The sequence below is a fragment of the Martes martes genome, assembly GCF_963455335.1.
Source record: "Martes martes genome assembly, chromosome: 2".
In the NCBI taxonomy this organism is placed as follows: domain Eukaryota; kingdom Metazoa; phylum Chordata; class Mammalia; order Carnivora; family Mustelidae; genus Martes; species Martes martes.
Window position 1 is genome coordinate 59,631,778 of NC_137889.1, and position 25,480 is coordinate 59,657,257.

General features: G+C 51.3%; 2 protein-coding genes across 4 annotated transcripts in view; one reads left to right on the plus strand and one right to left on the minus strand.

Moving 5' to 3' along the window:
- Nucleotides 1-9,459: 9,459 nt before the first annotated feature.
- Nucleotides 9,460-19,778, plus strand: CHRNA2 (cholinergic receptor nicotinic alpha 2 subunit; the record flags this gene model as incomplete). Of its 2 annotated transcripts, none has more annotated exons than XM_080796652.1 (6): nucleotides 9,460-9,551; nucleotides 10,247-10,398; nucleotides 10,804-10,848; nucleotides 14,414-14,523; nucleotides 17,458-18,499; nucleotides 19,653-19,778. In XM_080796652.1, exons 1-6 carry the CDS (start codon nucleotides 9,479-9,481, stop codon nucleotides 19,776-19,778), a joined length of 1,548 nt encoding a protein of 515 aa, XP_080652778.1. In that variant the 5' UTR covers nucleotides 9,460-9,478. The 2 variants fall into 2 exon arrangements, with proteins under 2 accessions (XP_080652778.1, XP_080652779.1); XM_080796653.1 differs by having other exon boundaries at nucleotides 17,485-18,499.
- Nucleotides 19,779-21,741: 1,963 nt separating this feature from the next.
- PTK2B (protein tyrosine kinase 2 beta) overlaps nucleotides 21,742-25,480 on the minus strand; it is a gene marked incomplete at its 5' end in the record, with an annotated part of 60,640 nt that continues 56,901 nt past the window's right edge. For both annotated transcript variants that reach the window (XM_080796648.1, XM_080796647.1), the window contains 3 exons: nucleotides 21,742-22,880; nucleotides 24,432-24,512; nucleotides 24,766-24,903. In XM_080796648.1, the coding sequence (XP_080652774.1) occupies nucleotides 22,665-22,880; nucleotides 24,432-24,512; nucleotides 24,766-24,903 (435 nt within the window). In that variant the 3' untranslated portion in view covers nucleotides 21,742-22,664. The remainder of the gene's footprint in view (nucleotides 22,881-24,431; nucleotides 24,513-24,765; nucleotides 24,904-25,480) is intronic.

Sequence of the window (25,480 nt, forward strand, 5' to 3'; positions counted from 1 at the left end):
GTATAAATATATATATCTATACACATACATGTCCCATTTATTTACACACGCACGCACACACACATATCATGCATTATTTTACTATTTTAAGCCCTTTATTTATGCTAACTTATTAACTCCTCACAACAAGCTAGTGAAGTGCGGACCAATAGTCACATCCTCATTTTACATATAAGGAAACTGAAAGCTCTGGAGTCCTATTGAAAACTACACAGCCTTTGTTTTTAAAGTATATTTGACACATAATATTATACTGGTTTTAGGTGAACCACATAATGATTAGACTATTATATACATTATAAAGTGCTCACCAGAGTAAGTGTAGTTACCGTCTGTCACCATAAAAGGTATTACAAAATTATTGACTCTATGGCCTATGCTGTACTTAGTGACTGACTTATACCTGGAAGTTTGTACCTCTTAACGTCCTTCACCTATTTCGCCCATCCCCCATCCCACCCCTCCTTCAACCACCAGTCTCTTCTCTATATTTGTGAGTCTGTTTCTATTTTGTTTTCCGTTTGCTTGTTCATCTGTTTTGTTTTTTTAGATTCCACATGTAAATGAAATCACATGGTGTTTGTCTTTCTCTGTCTGACTTATTTCGCCTAGCATACATCCCTCTAGGTCCATCCATGTTGTGGTGAATGGCTACATTTTATTCCTTTTTAATGGCTGAGTAATATTCCATTATATGTACATATCACATCTTCTTTATCCATTTATGGACACTGAGGTTTCTTCCATTTATTGCCTATTGTAAGTAATGCTACATAGGGATGCATGTATCTTCTCCAATTAGTGTTTTCTTTTTTTTCTTGTAAATACCCAGAAGCAGAATTGCTGGGTTGTAAGGTATTTCTATTTTTAATTTTTTGAGGAAACTCCGTACCATTTTCCACAGCACCAATTTACGTTCTCACGAACAGTGCACAAAGGATCCCTTTTCTCCACATCCTCACCAACACTTGTTATTTCTTGTCTTTTTTTTTTTTTTTTTTTAAGATTTTATTTATTTATTTGACAGACAGAGATCACAAGTAGGCAGAGAGGCAGGCAGAGAGAGAGGAGGAAGCAGGCTCTCCAGTGAGCAGAGAGCCCGATGCGGGGCTCCATCCCAGAACCCTGGGATCAGGACCCGAGCCGAAGGCAGAGGCCTTAACCCACTGAGCCACCCAGGCGCCCCATTGTCTTTTTGATTCTAGCTATACCGATTGGTGTGAGGTGGTATTTCACTGGGGTTTTGATTTGCATTTTCCTGATGATGAGTGATAATGAGCATCTTCTCATGTGTCTGTTGGCCATTTATATGTTTCTTTGAAAATATTTCTATTTGATTTCTGTTTTTAATTTCTATTTGATTCCTGTTTTTAATAGATTACTTGTGGGGGGTTTTGTTGGTTTATTTTTTGCTATTAGTTGTATGAGTTCTTTATCTATCCTGGATCCCTTATCAGATATATCATTTGTAAATATCTTCTCTCATTCAGTAGGTTACCTTTTCATTTTGTTGATAGTTTGCTTCACTGTGCAAAAAAACCCACACAGCTTTTAAGGAGAAAACCAGAGGGGTGCCTCGGTGGCTCAGTGGGTTAAAGCTGCTGCCTTCGGCTCAGGTCATGGTCCCAGGGTCCTGGGATCGAGCCCCGCATTGGGCTCTCTGTTCGGCGGGGAGCTTGCTTCCCTTCCTCTCTCTGCCTGCCTCTCTGCCTACTTGCGGTCTCTGTCTGTCAAATAAATAAATAAATAAAATCTTTATTTAAAAAAAAAAGGAGAAAACCAGAAATCAAACAAACCCTTATGGTTATTTAGGGGTCTTTGCTTTTAACAATAAGGGAGACGAGTGAGAGAACAAGTAACTTGAAGGGGAGGCAGACCTCAAAGGGTGTTTTTAGGATGGAGGATGAGCTTATTTATGGGCTGAGGGAAAGGATCCAGCAGGAGGAGTGGTGAGGATAGGAGAAAGCCTGGGGATATTTAATAGATGGGGATTCCATCAAGATCACAGGGGCCAAGCTTCCCCGAGCGGGAAGGAAGGGGAGGAAGAACACGACTCCTGATCAGAGAAGGAGGCAATGGGTCTGTGTATGGTTTGGAGGATGACCTTGCTTCTCTGGGAACTGAAGGCAAAGTCACTGGCAAGAAGGTTAAGGAGGGGACAGGCAAGCTGCAGCCAAACCAGGCAGTGGCACGAGTGAGCGGGGCATCCTGCAGACAGCCGGCGGGGGGAGAGGGGTTTTCCTCCAGAGGAGAAGGGGAAGGAGAGATCCATAGGCTGGCTTGCTGAGGGCTCTTTCCTCATTCCTATTAGACTGGCAGTTATGCTGCTCTCTTGACCCCCAGACTCAGGACCCAGGAGATCCCCCCACCTGTGAAGTCAGGGGGTCCAGGCAGTGATCCCGGGGCACAGGGTCCTTCGGAGCAAAGAGAGATGCATCTTAAGTACTGGACAGAGAAGAGCAAATCTGTTGTCTGTCCCCACTGGACACAGGCTGAATAGTACAAGCTCCTCCTCCTTCCCTCCAGAGAAGATGTGTGTGTGTGTGTGTGTATGTGTGTGTGTGTGTGTGTGTGTTAGACAGGGAGAGAGAGAGAGAGAGAGAGAACGAGAGCATGAGTCTGTGCGCTGGCCAAGCCAGCAGTCCCTCTTGTGGACTGGCTTTGGCTTTTACCTGCAGAAGCCTTTGTGCCAGGCTCTCCGTGACGCTCTCCCCCCTAGCACCTGCAGGAAGCCTCTCCGGCCGCCAGAGCGGGAAGCCCAGGCAAACTGACCAGCCTGCAGAACTTACTCAGCCCTCCCCAGGAAGCCAGCTTGACCCTCAGAGTCAGGTCGCCCTCGTTCGCCAACGTGGGTCCTGTTCCAGCATCAGTGTGACCATAAAATGAAGTCGCCCTGTTCTGCTTTGCACCTGCCCTTCCATTTGGGGGGGACTTTTGTCAGCTGACCGGGACTTCCAAGCCAGGCTGGTTCTGTGTTCTCTCAAAGGCCTTTCTTCTTCTGTCACCACCGGTAAGAAAGGTGCCCCCAAAGCTTGCATCGGGGAATGTGGGGGTAGGGCATTGTGGGGGTGGGGTCCAGGGGGATACTAGCGGATGAGCGGCTTCCGGGTACTTTGGGAGGGGAGCATGTCAGAATGCTGGAAGTCACCTGCTTCTGGAAGAATTTTCATCTTCTGGTTATCCCTGCGAGGGCAGTTCAGTGACAGTCAACCCCTTCTACTCGGGTAGCTCAGTCTCAGGGGTTAGTGGTGTTACCATATTAAATCTGCTTCTATGTACTATTCCTTCCTTTATTTACTCATGAAGTAAACACTCTGTATCTTTCAGTAAAGAGTAACAGACATAAGTGGTACTCACTGACTTGGAAAAGTAGCAAGTGCTTCATTGCCCGGGTTTTTTTGAGGCTGGAATTTGTCAGTGTGGTTTCCTACACAGGCTGATGTGCTAATCCAGATGACCTTTAAGATTCTACCTGACCTTGAGATGTTAGGCTTCTGTGGCTGATCAGGGTCTGGAGCAGAGCAGATACACAAGCTAGAAATATGGTCTCTTTCCCCTAAGACCCTGGCATGAAATTATTTGGAAGAAGAAACAGTATCATTTCCTCTAATCAAGGGGTGTTTTTTGGGGTATTGACAGAGGGGTGAGAGCTGGGACTCTCATGTGGGGGGACGGGGTGCTGGATGGCAGAGAGGAGCTGGTAGGGTCTAAGCGGGCTTCCTGGAGAAGGTGATGTTTGTGAAAAGACTAGAACAGGACCTGGTGGGTGGGAAGCTGAAAGTCAGCTGCAGTAGGAAGTTGGACGAAGAGGCCAATTCCTTTGACTTTAGGGGACCTGGACTCAGGAGGTCGGCATAGGGGTGGGGAGGTGGTCTGATTATTTGATTGCATCAGCAACAATAGCGGGGATGTTGGTGTCTGAGCCTTTTGCATATGCAGTGTCTTTTGGGTAGATTTCCCTATGCGTCCCATTCACCCAGACCCACTTTACAAACAGACAGTCACACCACAGCCATCCCCTTCCCCAAACCTGCCAATCCAGCCACTTAAAAGATCAAAGGTTCCAGGGTTCTTTCTCTTTTAATATTTTTCTTAGGCGGAAGGTAACTCTAATTACTGTCAATTAACTGGGATAATTTCTCCTTTGGTTTCCAGTGACAAAGTAATGAAATTATCTTCGTGGGCTAATTACAAAGGATGCAAATTTGAGGCATCTTGTAGGATTGTATCCTCTAGGATCGATTGACTTTTATTTGCGCATTCTTCCAGAGGGTCTGACATATCTCTGATTGGTTTTTATATCATGCAATTTCAGCATGCTTGGATTTCTGTTTCTTTTACTCCTCTTGTCACTAATAGGGAAAGAAAATCTTTTATTTAGTGCACTTTGTTGAAAGGTGGAACAGATCATACATAGCCTTGGGATTTGTGACCATGATATGGGTTGGAAGGAGGAGTGAGTAGATCTGCATATACAGGAAACTCTCAGAACCCTAGATCCAGGCAAACATGGGTGTGGGGTGGAACACCTTTGCCTTCTCACCACCTACCTGCCATCGACCTCAGTCCTGACAGTGGCTCAGCAGTGACAGTCAATAGTGCAAGGATCTGTAGATCTAAGTATGGGCATAAGTTGCCCATACGAATTGCCCTTCTAGTTAGTGGCACTGGGTAGCACTTTACCAGATTATAGTTTAGAAGCTGAAGATCTGAGTCTGAATCCCAACTGTTACCACTTTTGAACTATACATCCCTGAGCAAATCTTTTTTGAATATCACTATTTCCTTTATTTATACTAAAGAGATAATAAAATCTCTTCCCCTTACCCTCCTGGGATGATATGAGGCTCCAATGAGGTCAAAGGTGTGAAAGTGCCTTCTAAACCTTAAAATTGCACAAGTATAAATTGTTCTTAGAAAGATCTAGGTGTTAACATCACAGGGGACCCTGGAATCTTCTTTCCCTGTGCTTGCCTGTCCTGTTCTCTCACCCCTAACCGAAAACAAAGCCGTGAATCTTCACGGATATGTCCTGGTGGAGAGGAACAATTCAGTTTTCTAGCTCCCGTTCATTTTTTTTTTTTTTTAAAGATTTATTTATTTATTTGACAGACAGAGATACAAGTAGGCAGAGAGGCAGGCAGAGAGAGGAGGAAGCAGGCTCCCTGGCTGAGCAGAGAGCCCAATGCGGGGCTCGATCCCAGGATCCCGGGATCATGACCTGTGCCGAAGGCAGAGGCTTTAACCCACTGAGCCACCCAGGCGCCCCTAGCTCCCCTATATTTTTTTTTTTTTAAGATTTATTTATTTATTTATTTGACAGATAGAGATCACAAGTAGGCAGAGAGGCAGGCAGAGAGAGAGTGGGAAGCAGGTTCCCTGCTGAGCAGAGAGCCTGATGCAGAGGCAGGCAGAGAGAGAGGGGGAAGCAGGTTCCCTGCTGAGCAGAGAGCCTGATGCGGGGCTCGATCCCAGGACCCTGGGATCATGACCCAAGCCAAAGGCAGAGGCTTTAACCCACTGAGCCACCCAGGCGCCCCTAGCTCCCCTATATTTTAACAAGCAAATGAAACTTCTAGATGGTGGAGACAATGTTGTAATAATTTGTCACTGACATTCCAGGTCAGTTAGGGAGGCATGGGACACGTGAGAATCCCAAAGCATCCAGGGCAGAGAGTGAAAAATAAAAGGAACCAGAAAAGGAGCTCTGTGACCCTCAGGTTTTGAATGAGCGTAGAAGGATAAACAAACAAACGAACACACCTTTTCTGCAGTTTCCCCTGGGGACTGATGAAATTCCTCCCTGCTGGCAACACCAGGGCCTTCAACCCAACTCAACTCAAGTGGCTCTCAGGTGCTTACACAACCTTAGACTCAAGGAAGAGCTTCCCAGTGTGAGCAGTTGGAAAGAGTTCAGAAGGGACTTCTAGGAACTTGGGGTCTCTCTGCATGGCATTGAAACCAACGGGACGAAATGAGTAAAGTCATGACTTACAGCAGAGGTGGATGAGCAGACGAGATTCCAGAAGTTTTCTTCTGTCCTTTCTTCTCTACTGTGTCCCCCTCAAGGTCACATATTCTCAATTCTTCACCCTTAATGCCCGGCACATTGTTGTCCCCATCATGGAAGAGGCACTGGAAAGATGAATGAGGAAAGAAAAGAAAAAATAATCAGATTATGGAAAAAGTGTTCAATGTCATCTTGCCCCTTAAACTGAGCCATGAGCCTGGGTCTCCCTCATACATTCTTCCAGAACCCTCTTCCACTCCTGGGCACCATTCAGGGGTGACCCTACGTACCTAGAACCCGCAAAGCAAACCCCTGTTTTAAGGTCTGTGCTTGGGGCTGAGATAACAGGTGAATGAGACACAGCTTCCCATCCACAAGGAGCTCACAGTAGTGACCTCTGCTTCTCTTCCCAAGCCCCCATCAACTTTTGTCTCAACTTCCGAACCCATGGGAGGAGTTCAGTGCTAGGATCTGTTTCCTGTTCTCTTTTTTGTCTCACCCTTGAGGTGATTTCCATGAACACAGCAGACTCTTTTTTGGGGTGAGTTTTGAGTATTTAGTACCTGCTTTTCTTCCCCAAGTATTTTTTTTACTGTGGCAAAATATGCATAATTACTGTTTTAACTAATTTTTTTAAAGATTTTATTTATTTAACAGACAGAGACACACACGGTGAGAGAGGGAACACAAGCAGGGGGAGTGGGGGAGGGAGAAGCAGGCTTCCCACCGAGAGCAGGGAGCCCGATGCAGGGCTTAATCCCAGGACCCTGGGACCACGACCCGAACTGAAGAAGGATGCTTAACGACTGAGCCACCCAGGCACCCCTATTTTTAAGTACACAGTTCAGTGACGTTGAGAACATTCCCTTTGCTGTGCAACCATCATCCATCTCCAGAGCTTTGCATCTTCCCTGACTGAAACTCTGCCCCCATTAAACACTAGCTCTCCTCCTCGCCTCCTCCCAGCCTCTGGCAGCCACTATCCTGGATCTACCAATTTGACTACTCCAGTAATCAAATAAGTGAATCACACAAGATTTGTCCTTCGGTGTTTGGCCTCTTTCACCTAGCGTAATGTCTTCAAGTTTCATCCATGTCTGTAGATGTGTCAGAATTTTTTTTTCACTTTTTAAGGCTAAATAATACTTTGCTATATGTATACAACACATTCATTTATCCATCCATCCACAGATGGACATGTGGGTTGCTTCCACATTTTTCACAGATGATTTTGATGACTTGCGCTCCACTCAGTTGGAGGAATGGAGTCTTTTTTTTTTTTTTTTAAAGATTTTATTTACTTATTTGACAGACAGAGATCACAAGCAGGCAGAGAGGCAGGCAGAGAGAGAGGGGGGAAGCAGGCTCCCTGCTGAGCAGAGAGCCCGATGCGGGGCTCGATCCCAGGATGCTGGGATCATGACCCGAGTTGAAGGCAGAGGCTTTAACCCACTGAGCCACCCAGGTGCCGGGGAATGGAGTCTTTTTAAAAAAATTTTTTTAATTTAAAATTTAGCTAGTTAACAGTGCAATAATGGCTTTTGGGGTAGAAGTCAGTGATTCATCATTTACATACAACATCCAGTGCTAGAGAAATGGAGTCTTAAATCTACACCTACTTTGGGGATGAGAGTTGCTTCCCCCAACCCCCCACCATGAGATACGGGGAGGGCACATAAAACACCCAGTGGACATGTACAGTAGGAGATTTGGAAGATATAACAAAATATGAAAAAGAAGAAAAATTGGGACATCAGGGTGGCTCAGTCGGTTAAGCGTCTGCCTGTAGCTCAGGTCATGATCTGAGGGTCCTGGGATCGAGGCCCAAATGGGGCTTCCTGCTCTGCAGGGAGCCTGCTTCTCTCTCTGCCTGCTGCTCCCCCCGCTTGTGCTCTCTCTCTCTCTCTCTCTCTCTGACAAATAAATAAATACAATTTTTAAAAAAAGAAGAGGAAAAATTGCCTCTAATTTCTGCACCCGGAGATAACACAGGTGATCCGTATATACACAGAACAAAAGATGGGAAGAGAGCAATTTGGTTGTCTTAGTCCATGGGGACTGCTGTAACAAAAACACCGCAGGCGGGGGGGGGGCTTGTAAACAACAGACATTTATTCTTACAGTTTTGGAGGCTGGAACGTCCAAGTCCAAGGTGCTGGCAGATTCGGTGTCTGATAGGAGTCTGCTTCCTGGTTCCTAGACGATGCTTTCTTGCCGCGTCCTCACATGGTGGAAGGGGAGAGGGAGCACTCTGGGATCTCTTTCGTAAGAGCACCGATCCCATTCATGAGGGCACCACCCTTTTCTCCGGCTCTCCCTGCTACAAAACATTCAACACTCCCCTCCCATCTTCCACGTCACTGTCCTTCTTGCCACTGGAACCCTACCTGTCCACGTTCTGGCCTTCATTGTTGTCCCTAGAGACTAGAGAGTTGGCCATTTAATTTATTTATTTTACTAATCCAGACGGTGCCTATTTATCTTGTTAATAACAGCTCTCTTTTTTTTTTTTTTTTTTTAATAACAGCTCTCTTGAGAGACAGTTCACGTTACCATAAAAGTAGTCCTTTGAAAAATGTACGTTTTGGTGAGTTTTAGTATGTTTGCTGAGTTGTCCAACCAACACCACTACATCATGGCAGAACATTTTGATGCCCCCACACACAAAAAAAGAAACCCTCTACCATTAGCAATCACTCCCTCTTCTCCCTTCCCCCATCTCCCCACCCCCAACCGCCAACAACCGTTCATCTGCCCTCTGAGCCCACAGATTTACCTACTCTGGGCATTTAATACACATCGAATCCCACAATGTGTCGTTTTTGTGCGTCTGGCGTCTTGCACTTGGCGGGTTTTCAAGGTTGGTCCGTGCCATAGCCGGTGTTGGCACTATATTCCTTTTCATGACCTGGGCTTCCATCATATGAACGTGCCATCTGTCACGTGCGTGTTCATCAGCTGACCGGCATTTGGCTGCTTTCAAATTTGGGCTCCTGTGAACAGCATCTGAATTCTTCTGTTGACCACCCTTGGTGGTACGATCATCTCCATTTCAGAGATCCCGCACCCAGGCCAAAATGACGGGGACTCCATTTGCATCTCGCACCTTCCTCTGTCTAGCAGGTCAGGGTGGAGGAACGGGTTGATGTCAGAGGAAGAGGGAGATGTTAGCTCCTCAGTGAGCCCCAAGCCCTCTACTCCTGGGAGGCCTGTTTGCTCACCTTTCTCAGCTCTATAAAGCTTGAGGAACAAAAGCATGTGTGTGTCAAGGAGGCAGGACCCTAAACCCTTTCCCTGGCTTGCTCAGGTTCCACAGTGAGAGGGGCTGTGTGGAATCCAGCGGGAGCTCTGCCGTGTTAGCACCGGGAACTCTCGCTGTGGAAGCGGGTTGGAGCCTCAAGCCCCAGTGAAGCCCTGCCTGCCCTCCTTCTGATGTCCAGGGGAAGCCAGACCCTGTCCTCGAAAGCCATGGGCCCCTCCCACTCTGCGGTCCTGTCCGTGACAAAGCTCGGTTTGTGGTGGCTCCTTCTGATCCCGGCAGGTGAGTGGGTGTCGTCACCAGGACATCATGTCACACCTGTGGGCTCTCAGGCAGCATGGGGAAATCTCCTGCAGGGACCTCACGGCAGCTGCCAAAGCCACGGGGGACTTCCAAGCAGCTCATTGCACAGTGGGAAGGTGGCCGGGCAATCTCAGCTCTGAGCATGTCGCCTTGAACCTCCCCAGCTTCAGCAAAAATGGAGAGACCCCTGAAGTGGCAGAGGATTTTGTGGTTAGCATCAGCCAGAAGTTCGTTGGCAGGTGGACGGGAGTGAAGGGCTCACGGAGACGTGTGAAACCCTTCTCCCTCTGCTCATGCCACATGGGCCAGGTGTCTCCCCCATACTGCTGTCCCTTGGGGCTCCTCAGTTCAAGGCTGCATCTTGTCTCCAGGTTGGGTCCTCCCCACTCCTCTGCCTCCCTCTCCAGCACTTTTTCTCCTGCCTTCTTACCTAAGAGTCACAGAGTAAGTGCCGTTTCTTGAGCTCCAAGCATGCCTCAATTGCTTCGTTAAGCTCCACTAGACACTGTTATATTTAATCCTCAGCAGTGTTTAGAGATAGATAGGTTCTGGATAGCATCCCCATTTTACAGATGAGGAAACTGAGATTGAGTGGCTTTGATTCGACGGGAGAGGGACCCAGGCACTCACCACCATGGACTCCCGGAGACCCCTGTCTTCCTTCCCATCTACAGGGTCGGCACAGCGAGCCTCCCCTACCCGAGCTGAGGACCGCCTCTTCAAACACCTCTTCAGGGGCTATAACCGCTGGGCACGGCCGGTGCCCAACACCTCGGACGTGGTGATCGTGCGCTTTGGGCTGTCGATTGCCCAGCTCATTGATGTGGTGTGCCTGTCCCCCCATGCTTCTCCCACTTGGGATCAGCCCCCAGACCACAGGTCCCTTTCCCGGGCTCCTTCCTCCCCCTCTTCCCAGCTCCAGCCCTTCTCCGTCCCACTGTGCCAGCCGTGGAGACCCTCCTGAGAGGACGCTGATCCACAGCAATGGGTTGTCTGGGTGCCCTGTTTGTTCCACTCAACACAAACCCAGAGGACCCAAGGGGCCCGTGTGCTCCTGAAGGATCTGTAAGGATGGCAGTGTCAGGAAGGGGTGGAGGGTTGGGCTGGGCGTGGGGTGTCATGTGAGAGGTCCTTCTGGGGTATAGGAGGTCTGCATCAGCCCATCCCACTCCACCCTGTTTTGGGGGGCTGGCTCCATCTCTCTATTGTTCTTACTCTTTCCACTGGGCAGGATGAGAAGAACCAAATGATGACCACCAATGTCTGGCTAAAGCAGGTGAGAACCGCTTCCCTGGTTGAGGCAAGAGTCGGGGTGGGAGCCCATGGACCCCAGACCCTCCCAGGATTGTCAGAGGGATTCTGCACTTGATCTTACCCAAAAGGCCGAGAAGCGATGTCAGAGGGATTCTGAATTCACGTTTCACGTTTCAGGGTAGAGTTGCTACTTGGGACATTCCCAAAGCTGGCTGATTGCAGATGGATTCTCGTAGGGGTTGTGCACTGAGACTCTGAGTCTGGCACCCGAGAAGGTCACCTACAAGAACCTAGGCATCCCCTTTCTGGGGGTAGGTGTTTCCTGCCTGCTGGCCATTGTTTGCTGATCAGCTCATTCTGAGTAGTCACTGAAAACCCAGGGAAGGTTTCATTCTGCCCACTTTATAGCTAAGGAAAGCCGGAAGCAGAGTGCATTCAGCTAGAAAAGGGGGGCCCCAGGTGTGTTCAACTCGGAACCCCAGGCTCCTTCTGGAGGAGAATGCTGGGTGTTCCATGTCTATGATGCTTAACAAACCACCCCAACACTTAATGGTGTAAAGTGACAGTTTATCATATTTCATGGTTTTATGGCCAGGAGTTTGGGCAGTTTCTTCTGCTTTGCATGGCAACTACTGGTATTACTTGGTGCTATTTAACCTGTGGCTGGTCTGCTCTGGAGGGTCTAAGATAGACCCTCTGAAAACCCTTTATAGCTAAGGAAAGCCGGAAGCAGAGTGCAGTTCAGCTAGAAAAGGGGGGCCCTTTGTCTGGAAGGCTCTGGAAGGTTCTGGAAGCTGGGCCCACTTGGGCCCTTCACCCTCTTCAGGTATACTCAGGGTCTTTCTCCAGCAGGGGAGCTGGTTGCCTGACCTGGAAGCTCAGAGACCCCAGAGCAAGGGTCCCAAGAGATAGGAAGTGAAGCTGCTCGTTTCTTAAGGTCTGAAAACTGGCCCAGCATCACTCCTGGCAAAGACTGTGTGGCCCTTTTTGATGTACCATTCTCGGGGGCAGCACTTGGGAGCACAGGCTTTATTAGAGGCTGAATAGGTTCCTTTCCACTTGACCCACTTCACGCTCTGCCCAGCCCCTCCCCAGGCCCAGAAGTATAGACGGGTGGGAGAAAATGAGAAAGAGGACCTAGCCCTCTGCCTCCTTGACACCCCCCGCTACTCCCTCTTCCTGCCCCACTAGAAACCTGACCATCTCCTATCTCAGAGGCTAGCACTCAGAAACCCACGACAATCGAAACTGGGATTGTCATCACTATTTTGAGTCTTTTGAATGAACGCCTTGCTTTGCATGACCCCAGGGCTGTATACTGGCCATGGAGTTTATAGTTGAATGCTTAGGAGAGAGCCATGGAGCCCATAGCTCTGACACTGCTCACCCTGCAGCTGCCAAGGGGTCACACGGCTCATCTTTACCGATTTGCAAATCTAAGCCCAGAGTGGTAAGGGACTTGGGAAGCCACACTGTTCTGCAGTGCAGGGACCAGCTCTGGGATAGGTTGCTATCCTGCCCCCCACCCCCCAGGGCTGATGTCCTTGGCTTCAAGGGCTGGGATGGGGAGCAGAGGAAGGAGCGTGAGAGCCAGAGTCAGGCCAACCAGCAGCCCCTCTGACTAACCTGTGATGTTCTGCAAGTTATTAAGCCTATCAGAGTCTTAGTTCCTCATCTGTTAAATGGGGATAGTGTCCTCTGTTGCCTGCATTGGCAACTAATCGCCAATTACTATAACCCATGGGTACAGAGGCCCTCCAAATGTTGGTTGAAGCCTGAAAGCTTGAGAGATGATGGACTTGGGGGAAGGGAATACAATGATGAGGCCCAATCCCTTTCAAAATTGTTCGTCAATGTCCTGAGAAGTCCTGACAATTTTACAAATTTTTAAACCTTCCTTATTTTGCAAGTTGGGGGTCCTCTGAGCACCTAAGCCTTCCCCTACATGTGAGCAGTCAGTACCACTGCTGGGCCAGTGTCTCCCCAAGCCTGGTTTGGGTACCAACAGCAGTGTTCCATGAGATGGTTTTACTTGCCTTGCTGACCCTTTTGTAATCATCTTACATTTATATTTTAGTGGATATTTCCAAATGCTTTTGATTTTCTAGTGAAGTCCGTGATGTAAAATTTCAAAATTCAGGTGATCTTAAAAATCATGAACATATTTGAAGGAAAAAACTGAGTACACGATGATACAGACAGCACTGGTATACTGGCAAAAATTATGAACCTGGGACTTGGGTGCTTGGAGTTTGGGAACCACTGAGCTAGACCAGTGCTCTTTCTCTCATGCATCTGCTTCCTGAAAATGCTATTTCCCTTTACTCCTTCCTGGACCCCTACCAGGTTGATGCTTTGTGTAAACGTCACATAACTATCCTTAGAGGGAAAAAGGCCTCTATCGTGGGATCCTATTCAAGGGTGCATTATGGCACTATTTTAGAGAAGATGTGCAAAGGCAAAATGGCCCCTGGAATGAGGGCAGGCTTGGAGTCGGGGAGGCCAGGATTCAAGTACCTAGGTACTTGAACCTAGGTATATAGATGTTAGTAGATATTATTTTATTTATGAAAATTTATTTAATTATGAAAATTTATTTTAATTATGAAAAGGCCCTGGGAGGCAAAGACAGCCTTGTGCATCAACCCCAGTCATTATCTGTTGGGGTGGTTGTTTCTTTCAGGTCCAGAAGGGAGGTGGGAAGCCCTCCATCCCAGAAATAGAACCAGACAACTTTAGAGGCATTGTTTTCATTACTGAGCTACACGTTTCCTGAGCATTTCCTCAGGGCTTGGTGCTAGGGAGTCAGAGTGAACCAGGTGTTGTCCCTGGCTGGTAGAACTTAAAGAAGCATTAAATAAATATGTAGGCAAATCCACATTGATCACCACTTGTGATGATGCCGAGAAGGAACCTTTCAGAGAATGAATAATACTATCCTGGTTTTGGGGAGGAGATTCTCTTGGACCTGCTACTGGAGCCAAGGCTGGGGCTCAGAGCCTCCCCTTCCTGCTAGGTCTCCCAAGGCGGGGGGTGCTCTGGAACACAGTTTATAAGTCACTGTGGACTTCCCAGTCTGGACTCCCTGCTCTCAGCCACATAACCCTGGCTGGGTGTTTTCACTTCTCTGGTCCTCAGTTTCCTTACCTGTTCAAATGGGGAAATACTTCGGCCTGCCCAGCATTCCCTCCCCAGCTCTCCCATGGAGTCTGTTCTGAGATGGAGGGTGTACAAATCCTTTGTAAACTGTGAGGCATTAAAAAAAAAAAAAACATTGTTCCTGCGAATGAGTGAGGTGGCTATCCAGCATCATCCCACTAGGGGGGCAGGACAAGGACTGGAGGCGGGACTAGTGGGACCTATTGTCCAGGTGTGCTCAGGACTTTGAGTACCAGAGCTGGGGCAAAACGGGGTTGGTTATCCCAGGCTGGACTCTCGATCCCCAGCTCCGAGCCCTGTCCCGGCCTCACAGCCCTTTCTCCTCTGTGGGTATGGGGAGGCACTTGTGTGAGGGGGGGTGCTCCCAAAGCCAGGTGCTCCCGAGGCCAGGCGGTGCCAGGTGACGGGACTCCCCTCCCCATACACAGGAGTGGAACGACTACAAGCTGCACTGGAACCCGGCTGATTTCGGCAACATCACATCCCTCCGGGTCCCTTCAGAGATGATCTGGATCCCTGACATTGTCCTCTACAACAAGTAGGAAGCCGGGTGGGGCAGGGGTGTCCTGGAGGCTCCTGGGAGGGGCCGGTATAGTAAAGCCTGGCTAGGTTGGACGTGGGAGGTCCCCCCTTGTGTCTCAGCTTCCTTGCCTCCTTGTCGACTCATCCTCTCACTCATCCTCATCCCCTCCTCCTTTCCTCTTGATTCCTTAGTTTCTTCCATTTTGTTTTCTCACTCGTCCACCGAAACTTACTGAGCACCCAGTCTAAATTAGCACATGGGACACGGATTTGCCAACACCAAGTGGTGTTTGAAAAATCGGGTGGTGTAGACTGTGAAAGCAATTCCGAAGGGTGGGCGTTTTGCAGGATGGTGGTATTGTTGGAACCGGTGAGCAGCATCCCCAGGGAGCACCCTCAAAGGGCGAACTCACTTGGCGTGGATATTTTGTAAAACTCACATTATTTATAGTTGCCTTGCATTCAGGACCAAAAAAGGAGCCATTTTTGAGCACAATGATGAGACACTGACAAAAGGCAGGGGAGTCGAAAGAGAATCCCAGTGAACACCAACAACACAATTAGGAAAAAAATAAAAAAAGATAGAGACCTAGTCTTTCATTTGTCTGTTTGGTGTCAGGTAATTCTTCATTTAGAAAGCAAAACCTGAAAAGTATTTGATGTTATGCTTGTCTAATGGTGTTTTCTAATGTGGAGCTCTAAGGAGCACCCATTCTCAGAGATACGAGTAGATACGAAAAGCAGTTGTGTGGTCAAATAATTTTGGAAGATACTGTATGTCCATAACTCCTCCACACCAGCCCCAGTCCTTTGGGAACTGTGAGCCCAAGACAGCATTTTGAATGTTGTTGGAAGTTGTGCTGCCAAGATACACACGCAGTCTAGGTTTTCTAACTCATTTGACCCGAATTTGGAAGAACTATCTTTAAACAAAAAAATAAAGGGGGACAGATCCATTTTTGAGTTTTGGTGTCTTCAGAGAAAGTCATGACAATGATTCCTTTATACAGCCCACTCCTGGTAAGACCCAAAGCCCTTTTTCCTGGGCTGCGTCCATAAACACACAGATCAGCACGGATTACCAGAAGGTCTAGCAGCAGGTGCCTGGTGTTGGTGGCTGTCACTGGACTCACGGACCTCTTCCTGCATATCTTTATACGGAGCCATAACCCCGAGCCAGCACCCAGGATCCTTCTAGTTGTGCTCCCTTTGCACCTGGCAGGAAAGTCAGGACCAAAGTCCTAACATCAGATACAGCCTAAAGTTTGGACCATCAATAAAGCTTCGACCAGTGTTCCTTGATAATAACAGGAGATTCTTTGGCTAGGACAAAAGTCCAAACCAAATTCTTGCAGACATTTATTTTATTTTTTTAAAGATTTTATTTATTTATTTGACAGAAAGATCACAAGGAGGCAGAAAAAGGAAGGGAAGCAGGTTCCCTGCCTAGCAGAGAGCCCGATGTGGGCCTCGATCCCAGGATCCCAGGACCCCAGGATCCCAGGACCCCAGGATCATGACCTGAGCCAAAGGCAGAGGCTTTAACCCACTGAGCCACCCAGGTGCCCCTCTTGCAGACATTTAAAGAAGGGTCTCCTTCATCCAGACGTTACTCTCCAGGTTAAATAGGAGGATCAAGGAAACTGCGCCTCTCTTTCCTCCAAATGGGGCGCATGTCGCCATCTAGTGGTAGTTCTGTGTGGTGACCAAAAAAAGGATAAACTTCCGCCTGACTTGTACCTGTTTATCAAAGTTCCTGCTTCCAACCTTCTGAGTTTCCCGTTTTCCAATCCCTAATCTGGCACTTCTCCATAGAAAAGAAGTCTGTCTTCCCGTGTATTCCTCTGGTTCCCCTGACTTTAAGGAATTGGAGGGAGAAGGAAGGCTCCTTAAACACTAGGCCCAGAGCCCACAGCACCATCCCACCTGGGGGGAATCAGGGACTCAGGCTCTCAGGAAGTCCCAGCGAATGGTCACTGTTCCCCCAGTGTTCCCAGAGCCCTGCTGGGCCCTTGGATGCCTAGCTCCATGATGCCAGAGTGTCATCTCCCACCACCCTTTCCTATGCCCTGCCCCCTCCTCCTGCCACCCCCAGCCTGAGCACACACTGAGCTTTGTCTCTCCCCTCCTCTGTTCCTTATTCCCTGCCTTTGCTCCACTAGTGTGCTCTCCACCCCATCTCTCCTCCCATCCCACTGGCAACTTTAAGGGTGAACCTGCTCACTTCAGCCAGAAGGGAAGTCCGCCCCCGCCCCGCCCCACTCCACCCCAAGTGGGCTGCCCTTGGAGTGCTGTTGCCACGCCCTTGGGTTATAGGTGTTTAGGGCTGCATCTCATTTCCTCATGACTCCTTCTGGTTCCTTAAGGGCAGGCCTGTGCCTCACATTCCATCCTCCACAGCTTGTGTAGAGGCCCTAGCCGATGAGGCTGGTGCAGAAATGCCCAGTACACAGACGGAGTCAAGGAGCTTCCTTCCTTCACCAGCAAAGGTGTTAGGTCTCTTCTGAGCCAGGAGCTAAGGATCTCAGGTGGGAAAAGACATGACCCTAGACGAGGGCCTTGCTCCCCATCTGCTGTGGGGAGAAAATATAAATAATAATATAAATAATCACCCTAAAATATTAAGTGAGCACAAACAGGCCATATGACTATCTGTCCCATGTGTTTAAAAATATGTAGAAAATTGTATATATGATGTGTGTGGCACTCAAATATATATGACATATATATATATAACATCAGAATGTTAATAGCTGTTGTTTCTAAAATTCTTGCTCTTTTCCTATATTCTTCAAAATTCCTGCTTATGTCGTTAAAAGGATAGTGTTTGAAAGACAACTCAGGTAGCTCTGAGTGTGGGAGAGCCTCCCGCACTTGCACAGATCACGACAACTGAGCCGGGTCCGGCTTTGTTATTCGGGTGCCTGGACCGGCAGGTGGGCTGAGCCAGGCCCCCCAGCTCCTCTCCTCTCCCCAGTGCAGATGGGGAGTTTGCGGTGACCCACATGACCAAGGCCCACGTCTTCTCCACGGGCACCGTGCACTGGGTGCCCCCCGCCATCTACAAGAGCTCCTGCAGCATCGACGTCACTTTCTTCCCCTTCGACCAGCAGAACTGCAAGATGAAGTTTGGCTCCTGGACCTACGACAAGGCCAAGATCGACCTGGAGCAGATGGAGCAGACGGTGGACCTGAAGGACTACTGGGAGAGCGGAGAGTGGGCCATCATCAACGCCACCGGCACCTACAACACCAAGAAGTATGACTGCTGCGCGGAGATCTACCCCGACGTCACCTACTACTTCGTCATCCGGCGCCTGCCGCTCTTCTACACCATCAACCTCATCATCCCCTGCCTGCTCATCTCCTGCCTCACCGTGCTCGTCTTCTACCTGCCCTCGGACTGTGGCGAGAAGATCACGCTCTGCATCTCCGTGCTGCTCTCGCTCACCGTCTTCCTCCTGCTCATCACCGACATCATCCCCTCCACCTCCCTGGTCATCCCGCTCATCGGCGAGTATCTGCTCTTCACCATGATCTTCGTCACGCTCTCCATCGTCATCACGGTCTTTGTCCTCAACGTCCACCACCGCTCCCCCAGCACCCACACGATGCCCCACTGGGTGCGGGTGGCCTTTCTGGGCTGTGTGCCCAGGTGGCTGCTAATGAGCCGGCCCCTGCCCTCCTTGGAGCCCCAGGACTCCCCAGATCTGAAGCCCAGCTCCTCTTACCGCTGGCTGGAGACCAATGTGGATGCGGATGAGAGGGAGGAGGAGGAAGCAGAAGAAGACAGATGGGTGTGGGCAGCCCAGTCGTTGCCCTGCCTGGGTGTCCTCTGCAGCCATGGTGGTCGGCACCAAGGGGCTTCGGGTCCCAAGGCAGACGCCCGGTGGCAGCAGGGTGGGCTTCTGCTGTCACCTCGCATACAGAAGGCACTGGAAGGTGTGCGTTATATCGCCGATCACCTGCGATCTGAGGATGCTGACTCTTCGGTGAGTTGGGGCCGGGAGAGGGGCTCTTCCTCTGGGTGGCTGTCCCCCGTCCTAAGGTATTTAGATCACCCAGTCTCCTCCATGGGGGCCCGTTTCCCTCTGTTGTGGCCCTCAGGAGTCTGGACTAAACTGTGATAAAGGACGTCTAGCTGGCAGGTGGCAGAACGGCAGCCAAGAATACCCCAGCTAAGGCTATCTGGGGAATAACAAGCCAGAGAGGGAGGAATCTCAGAGGCTGAAATTCCCCATGCCATTCTTGGTACAGTCACCCTGTAGGTGGTGGGGGAAGGGGACAGAGGGAGGCGAAGGGAGTATCACCAGATGATAAACCAAGTAAGTCAGCCTGCTGCATCCTCAGCCTTCCTCCTTTGTCCCGATGGTTTCCTCCCAATTCTATTTGTTTGTGGGCTCTGGGCTTTTGTAGAAGTCACTATTCACCCACAAAGCCTGAGGAACCTTGGTTGTACCCGGTGAGCTCCCTGCCCCAGCCCCTGTCAAGCCCAGCTTGAGTAGGTAGGTCAGCAGGCACCGCTCGGGATCACAGACTTCTTACCAACCTAGGGAAGGATGGAAGGCCAGTGGGTGGCTGTGTTGAGTGGTTAGGAAAAATTAATCATTATCTCACCTGTGAGCGGGGAGATAACCCTGCCTGCTTGCTTGGGCGGGGAGACCAAATTCCACAAAGCCCTGCCCCCTGTGACCTGCCCAGACTTCCCCAGGGCCACACCTATCCTCACCTACCTCCGCTGCTCCACCTCCTGCAGTGGGTGGGAGATTGGGGGTGGGGTGGGGGGAGAGAAAATCTGTGGTGGGGGCACAGTCTCCGCCATTTTGTAACTGCCAGGGGTTGGGTTTAAATCGCTGCAGCCCCCCTGGGAACGTCCATGCCCTTTGGTGCTTCTAGAACATCTGGGCCCCCTTATCTGAAATTTGATAGTCTATGGAAAGGCTCTGGGTCACGTCATAGGGGTGGGTTAGGGCAGGGATCACTAGGAGAGGCTTGTTTGGGTCTTGAGACCACCTTAGGTTCCCCAGGTCTCTGGTGAGGCCACGGCTGACCCCAGAGTCATCCTTACAAAGGCTGTGCCTAGGTGAGACACTTCCCCTCTCCCAAGTCTGGCCTCTGTCACAGTGAGCTCATTTCCACGTGCAGGTCAAGGAAGACTGGAAGTATGTGGCCATGGTCATTGATAGGATATTCCTCTGGTTGTTTATCATCGTCTGCTTCCTGGGGACAGTTGGACTCTTTCTGCCTCCGTTCCTGGCTGGAATGATCTGATCTCCTGTCCCTTGCTTGGACCCAAAGGTGACACTGCTGAGCATTTTTAACCACTACCCCCTGTAGTACAACTTCGGGTTCAAGGCCATCCGGCTGCAAGCACCTCTCTGTGGAGTTCCTACACTGGCCCCATCATCGAAGACTCCTTGGGTCAATTCACTGACCTTATTGTACTATGTGCCGAGAATCTGCGGGCACAGAGCCCAGTTTTGGATGCTGGGCAACTAGGAAGTGAGGAACTTGCTCTGCAGAAGGTTACAATATGGTGATGACAATGTGAAACCATGTAAGTTTCTCCTGAAGGAGCCCTGAAGATGCTGAGTAGCAGGAGGACCATGAGGGGCAATCCAGGGGGCAGACGCACAGACCTCCAGGGATGGGCGCATGGGAAAGAGAGGAGAGAGAGCTTCAGGGGGTGGAAGGACTGTGAACAACATTTTGGATTCAAGAATGAGCCCAAGGTGTCTAGAACAGGCAGGCTGAGATGGGGCTCCAGTGTGGGACCCGTGGGAGGAGGTTGGAAAGGTAGGTTCGGGTATCTTGAGTCTGATCCTGCAGGTCTAATGATGGTTGACCCTCTCCTGGAAGGAAAGGGGGAAGCAGGGCCCCAGTGGGGTAAAAGGTACGTGTCAGACCTTTTGGGTGGCAGAGGGATGTGTGGCTGGGTGCAAGTAGCTGGGTCATCCCACCTGCCTAGAAGCTCATCTGAACCCCTTGCTTTCCCTGACCTGTAGCAACACCCCCTCACCTTCCCGCAGCAAACGGGCTCCGCACTAACTGGCCCCAAGAGGTCTGGCCACTCTGCGGTCCCTGCCATCTGTCCTTGAAAGCACGTTGACAAACCAGGAAGGTATCCTGGGCCATCCTTGACTCAAGCTTGCAGCTTGCTCCTCCCACCCACTCACGGGGCAAGAGATGGCCAGCCCACAGGACTTTTGCCTTTTGCTCTGAGTGACTGAAGGGGGTGAGCTGGGTTGCTTTGCACCTCGACTGCTGTGGAAATGCAGAAGCTGCAGGACGGCTTCCCTTCCCAGCCTGGTCTCCCAGTCCTTCCTGAAGTCCTGCTGTGGCTTCTGAGCCACTCTGGATAGCCCGGGAGTCCTCGCATCTCAGAATCCAGCAATCCACAGCCAGCAGCCACATGCCGGAGCCTGGGGAACTCCCGTCCCCGGGTCAGGCCTCATCCTGCCTGTCTAGCCCTCAGAGAGCAGAACCTCAGCCACTAACAGAAGCAGACACTGGCTCTCTGGATGGTGTGCGGACCCCAGATAGGAAGCCAAGTGGGGTGAACTTCTGGTTTTCTTGGGCCTTTGGGGTACTCCACTTACCTCTCCCTGACAAACACAGAGAAAACCTGAAATACCCAGGCCAGGCCCCTACTCCTCAGTTCTTCCCAAAACTCCCCTGCTCAGCGTCCCATCTGGTTTCCGCCCCCCCCCCCCCGACTCCTGCAGGGGCAGTCCCCCAGCCTTCTTTCTGGTCCATCCTGGCTCTCCCAGACCCCAACTCCTGGTGCAGTGTTGTTCCTTCGTGCTATTCCATTGCCCACCCCCCTTGCATGTGAGTAAAGAGATGAAATAAAGCTAAGGCTGGTGCTCATTCAGCTGCGGGACCCCTCCTCAGCATTCCCAGGACCATTCAAGCCCCCTGCACTCCAGTGGCTCGCACACCAGCTGGGAAAGTGCCATCGGTGTTCCTCATGCGGCACAAGAGGGGGCTTCCCTGGGTCTCCACTGGAAAGTCACCCTTGGGTTGGGCGCAGGGGTGAAGGGCCTGGAGCCCACACCTTACCCTACTGCCCCCGGTGTGGTGTCACCACACACCCCTCCGTGCTTAGCCTGGCGTCGGCTCTTGACCTGTGCCCAACAGAACACAATCAGTTTCTTCCAGGGCAGTGGCCCAAGGGCAACATCACCCTCCTTCCAAAGAGCAGGTCAAGCAAACAAAACAACCAAACCACAAAGCAAATGGTACAATTTTAATTCATCCACAAGTCAAATAGAAAGAAGGTAGAAGAGTGTTTTGCACAAACACAAGGGAGGGGTGGGGCTGACGGGAAAGCGGGGGGGGGGGGGTGTTGGGCGGGGAGGGGGGTGGGAGTGGGGGTGGGGGAGAGAAGGAGAAGTAAGAAAAGAGGGAGAGAAGGAAGGGGCCAAGTCAGGGAAGAGAGAAAGGGCACAGGGAAGAGAGCAGATTGTGGTCCGAGTCCTGTTTTGGCCTCGTCTCTCCCCTTCCCCCCCAACGCTTGGCGTGTAGACCGCACAGCGCCTTGTGCCCAGACTCCCAATAGCTTGTTCCTGGACTGGGTCCCAGGTCCCCCCTCGGAGGGGGCACACGGCTGTTAGTCCAGACCACACTCACATTAAATAAATTCCAATATACACTGTACAAGAAAGCCAGGCCCATCCCTCATCTCGCCAGCCACCCAACCCCAAAGGAAAGCCCCTCCCCAGCCCCTCGGTCCATCCGAGGACCTCCATGGGTGGAACGGGAAGGAATAGCTTGGCTCCAATAGGCCTGCCATGTCCTTGCAGAAAGCCATCGTGACCACTAGGGGCACCAGTGTGACCACAGCGGAGCAGGTGGGTGTGAGGAGGGAGCGGCCAGCCGCAGCAGGGCTCCCTCTGAGCCCTCTTGGTCACACACCCCTGCCCCGCCCCCTGGCATCTAGAGCCCTGAGTCCCCTCTGTCCAGCTGCAGCCTGAGCAGCACAGTCTGGGGTTGGGTGGGGGGAGGGGGTCGTGCAAAGTGGCAAGGGGAGGCCTCCCCACAGCCTTTCCCCAGAAGACCCACATGACCGAAGGCAAGGCGGGGGCCGGGGGGAGGCAGGGGAGGGAACACTACAGGCAGGGGCAGAAGATGCAGGCAGGTGGCGCCCACCCTCCATCACTCTGCGGGCGGGTGGGCCAGATTGGCCAGAACTTTGGCCTGATCTACTGCATCCAGCAGGTTCTTGGCATCCACGGCCAGAGTGTGGGAGGCCGTGAGCATCTGCCGCTTACACTCCTCACTCAGGGAGGTCACGGCGTTTTGCTGGGCCAGGCGCATCTTATTGATGAGCTCTGCTAGGTCCTTGTTGAGCAGTTTCTGGGTCCCCTCGATCTGTAAGAAAAGAATGCTTGAGAGGCTGGGAGCCTGAGCGGCAGTGACATTTAAGCTTAGAGAATGGGGAAGCCATGCAAGTATCCCGTTTGGGCTTGGCCGAGGCAGTCACAAGCTTTCTGGGGGACAAGTCTGATCCAAGGCCCCATGTGGCCTGGAGACAGACATTGCAGATGCCCCAGACCCTAGCCCACTCCATCCTAGCTCCTCCTGATGCAGCCCCACAGACCATCCCTTCACTGCTGTACCCCCTCCTGCTGACCCAAGGGTAGAGTGAACGTTGGGCAACAGGTATCCTTATTCATTAGTTAGCTGTCTACCTTCAACTCAAGAGCCTGTGGACCGTGGCTTGAGCTGTAGGGTTTGGCTTACCACCACATCCCAGTGCCTAGCACACTGCTAAGAGCGCAGACTCAGCAGCCAAGGTACTCCCCAGTGCAATGAACGATGGAGCCTTCACGTGGAGGGTAAGGACCTCTAACAGGGAAGGGACAGCGCCTGCTGGGGCTCCGCTATGGGCTGCTACTGCCACCCAGAGGAAGGCTGGGAAATGCCCAAGCCCTCCTGCATCCTGTCTCGGACAGTCACATGTTGTGGGGACAGTGATGTGATGCGGTTATCCCCTGAGCTGTGTCGCTGGGAGTCGGTGGCTCACACAGCCTGGCGGGAGGGCGTGGGTTCTGCTGAACCCCATGACTGGTTTCCCAGGCAGACAACCAACCCATGTTCTGAGACGCTAGTGTTCAGCTTTTGACTATGTTCAGAGTCTCCTATGGCTGCGGTAACAGCTCATGACCAGTGGGGTGGCTCAAAACAACACAGATTAGTCTCTTCTGCTCCTGGAGGTCAGAAGGCTGGAAATGGGTCCAATGGGGCTAAAGTCAAGGGGATGGCTGGGCCACGCTCCTCCTACGCTTGAGGGGAGAATCTGTTCCCTGCCTTTTCCAGCTTCTAAAGGCTGCTGCCTTCCTTGGCTTGTGGACCCTTCCAGCTGTGACGTTATCCCAATCTCTGCTTCTGTCATTCCATCTCCTTCTCTGACTCCTAAAGGATGTCCCGCTTCCGACACCCTCTTACAAGGACCCTTGGGCCTCATTGCACCCACTTGGATAATGCAGCATAGTCCGATTGCCCCATCTCAGGATCCTTAAGTTAATCACACCTGCAAAGTGCAGGACCCCAGTACTGTAGCACACTTAGCCTTAGTGTGGCAGGTGATTAGATAAAGGGCCATGGGAAGGGAAAAGGCAAAGGGAGGTCTGTCCTCCCTTGCACACCCTCGTGCATTACGGAATCACCGCAACTGTCTAAGACTTAAAGGGGGAGACTCCTGGGTTCCTGGCCACCGGTTCTGCACCCTCCCCCCTCCCCCGCCCTCCCTGTGGTCCCGCTCAGATTTGCTGTGCAGAGCCACGTGCCGAAGGCTGGGGAGACAGACAGGAGGCCGCCCTGTGGTCCTCCTGAGTGTTCTGTGTGAAGCGCAGCTGGCGCAGGTGAAGGCGAAGGGCAGAAGCCGCTGCTGACACCACTGTCTGGGAGAAGTACACCCACCTCTGTCCGAGAGGACGACGGCAAGGAGGGCAGGAGATCATCCACACTCCCAATGAGCTTCCGCAGGGTCAGGCCCACGTTCTGTGGGAGAGAGGGGTGGGGGTACTATCACCTCTTGCTTTCGGAGAAAGCTGTGCTTCCTCAGAGAGGAGCCCTCCTGGGATGGCAGCTGCCCCCATCAACTCCCTGGCGCTAAATTCCCACCAGCCACTTTGCATTAAAAGGAGACTTTCTGGGAAAGGCACCTGCTGGGCGGACAAGGGAGCCCAGCGCCACCCCCTCCCACCCAGGGCCAGAAGGGGCAGCCTCCACCCGCCCTGTCCACAGCTGTCACCTTCACCACCACCACGTAGCCCTCAGGAGGCAGCTGACAGAGCTCATTCTTGAGGTCCAGCACAGCCCGCACTAGCTCCATGACATTGAGGTACACCAGATCATCAGTCCGGTCCAGGTTGGCTGTGGGCTGGATGGACTGGGGGGAGGGGAAAGCAAGTGGCCAGAGGGGAGGGTTGTGAGTCTGGGGGACACTGAGATTCTTTCTTGGGCAGACACTACTGGTGCCAACACAGCCACCAGCCCAATCTGAAAAGACTCTTCTCCGAAATAATGATGCCTTGTCCTGGGGGGGGGGGTGTGCATCCCTCTCTTCTGCTTTCAGGGCAGTGGTTCTCAAACAAGTCAGCCAGGGAGCCTTGAAATGGTACTAGTGGCTGGTCTCACACCAGACCAACGAGACCATCACCTGGGTTCCTGAGTTCGGGGCCCAGGCGGTTTTCAAAGCTTCTTGGATGATTCTAATGGGAGCCCAGGCTCACAACCACTGTTCCAGAGGTCCCAGGCTACTGCAAGAACAGTGTGGGTGCAGGAAGCCAAGGGGACAGCTTGAGACAGGAAGGGAGTCCACGCTTCCTGCTCCTCGGGCTAGGTCAATGAGGTTTCCTCCAGGTCAGGGAGGGGCACAGGAGATGAGGAGACTGGGCTTCCCCTTGCTTTTTCACGAATTCACTATATGCCCTTAAACAAGGTATTTCTCTCTGGGCCTCAGCTAT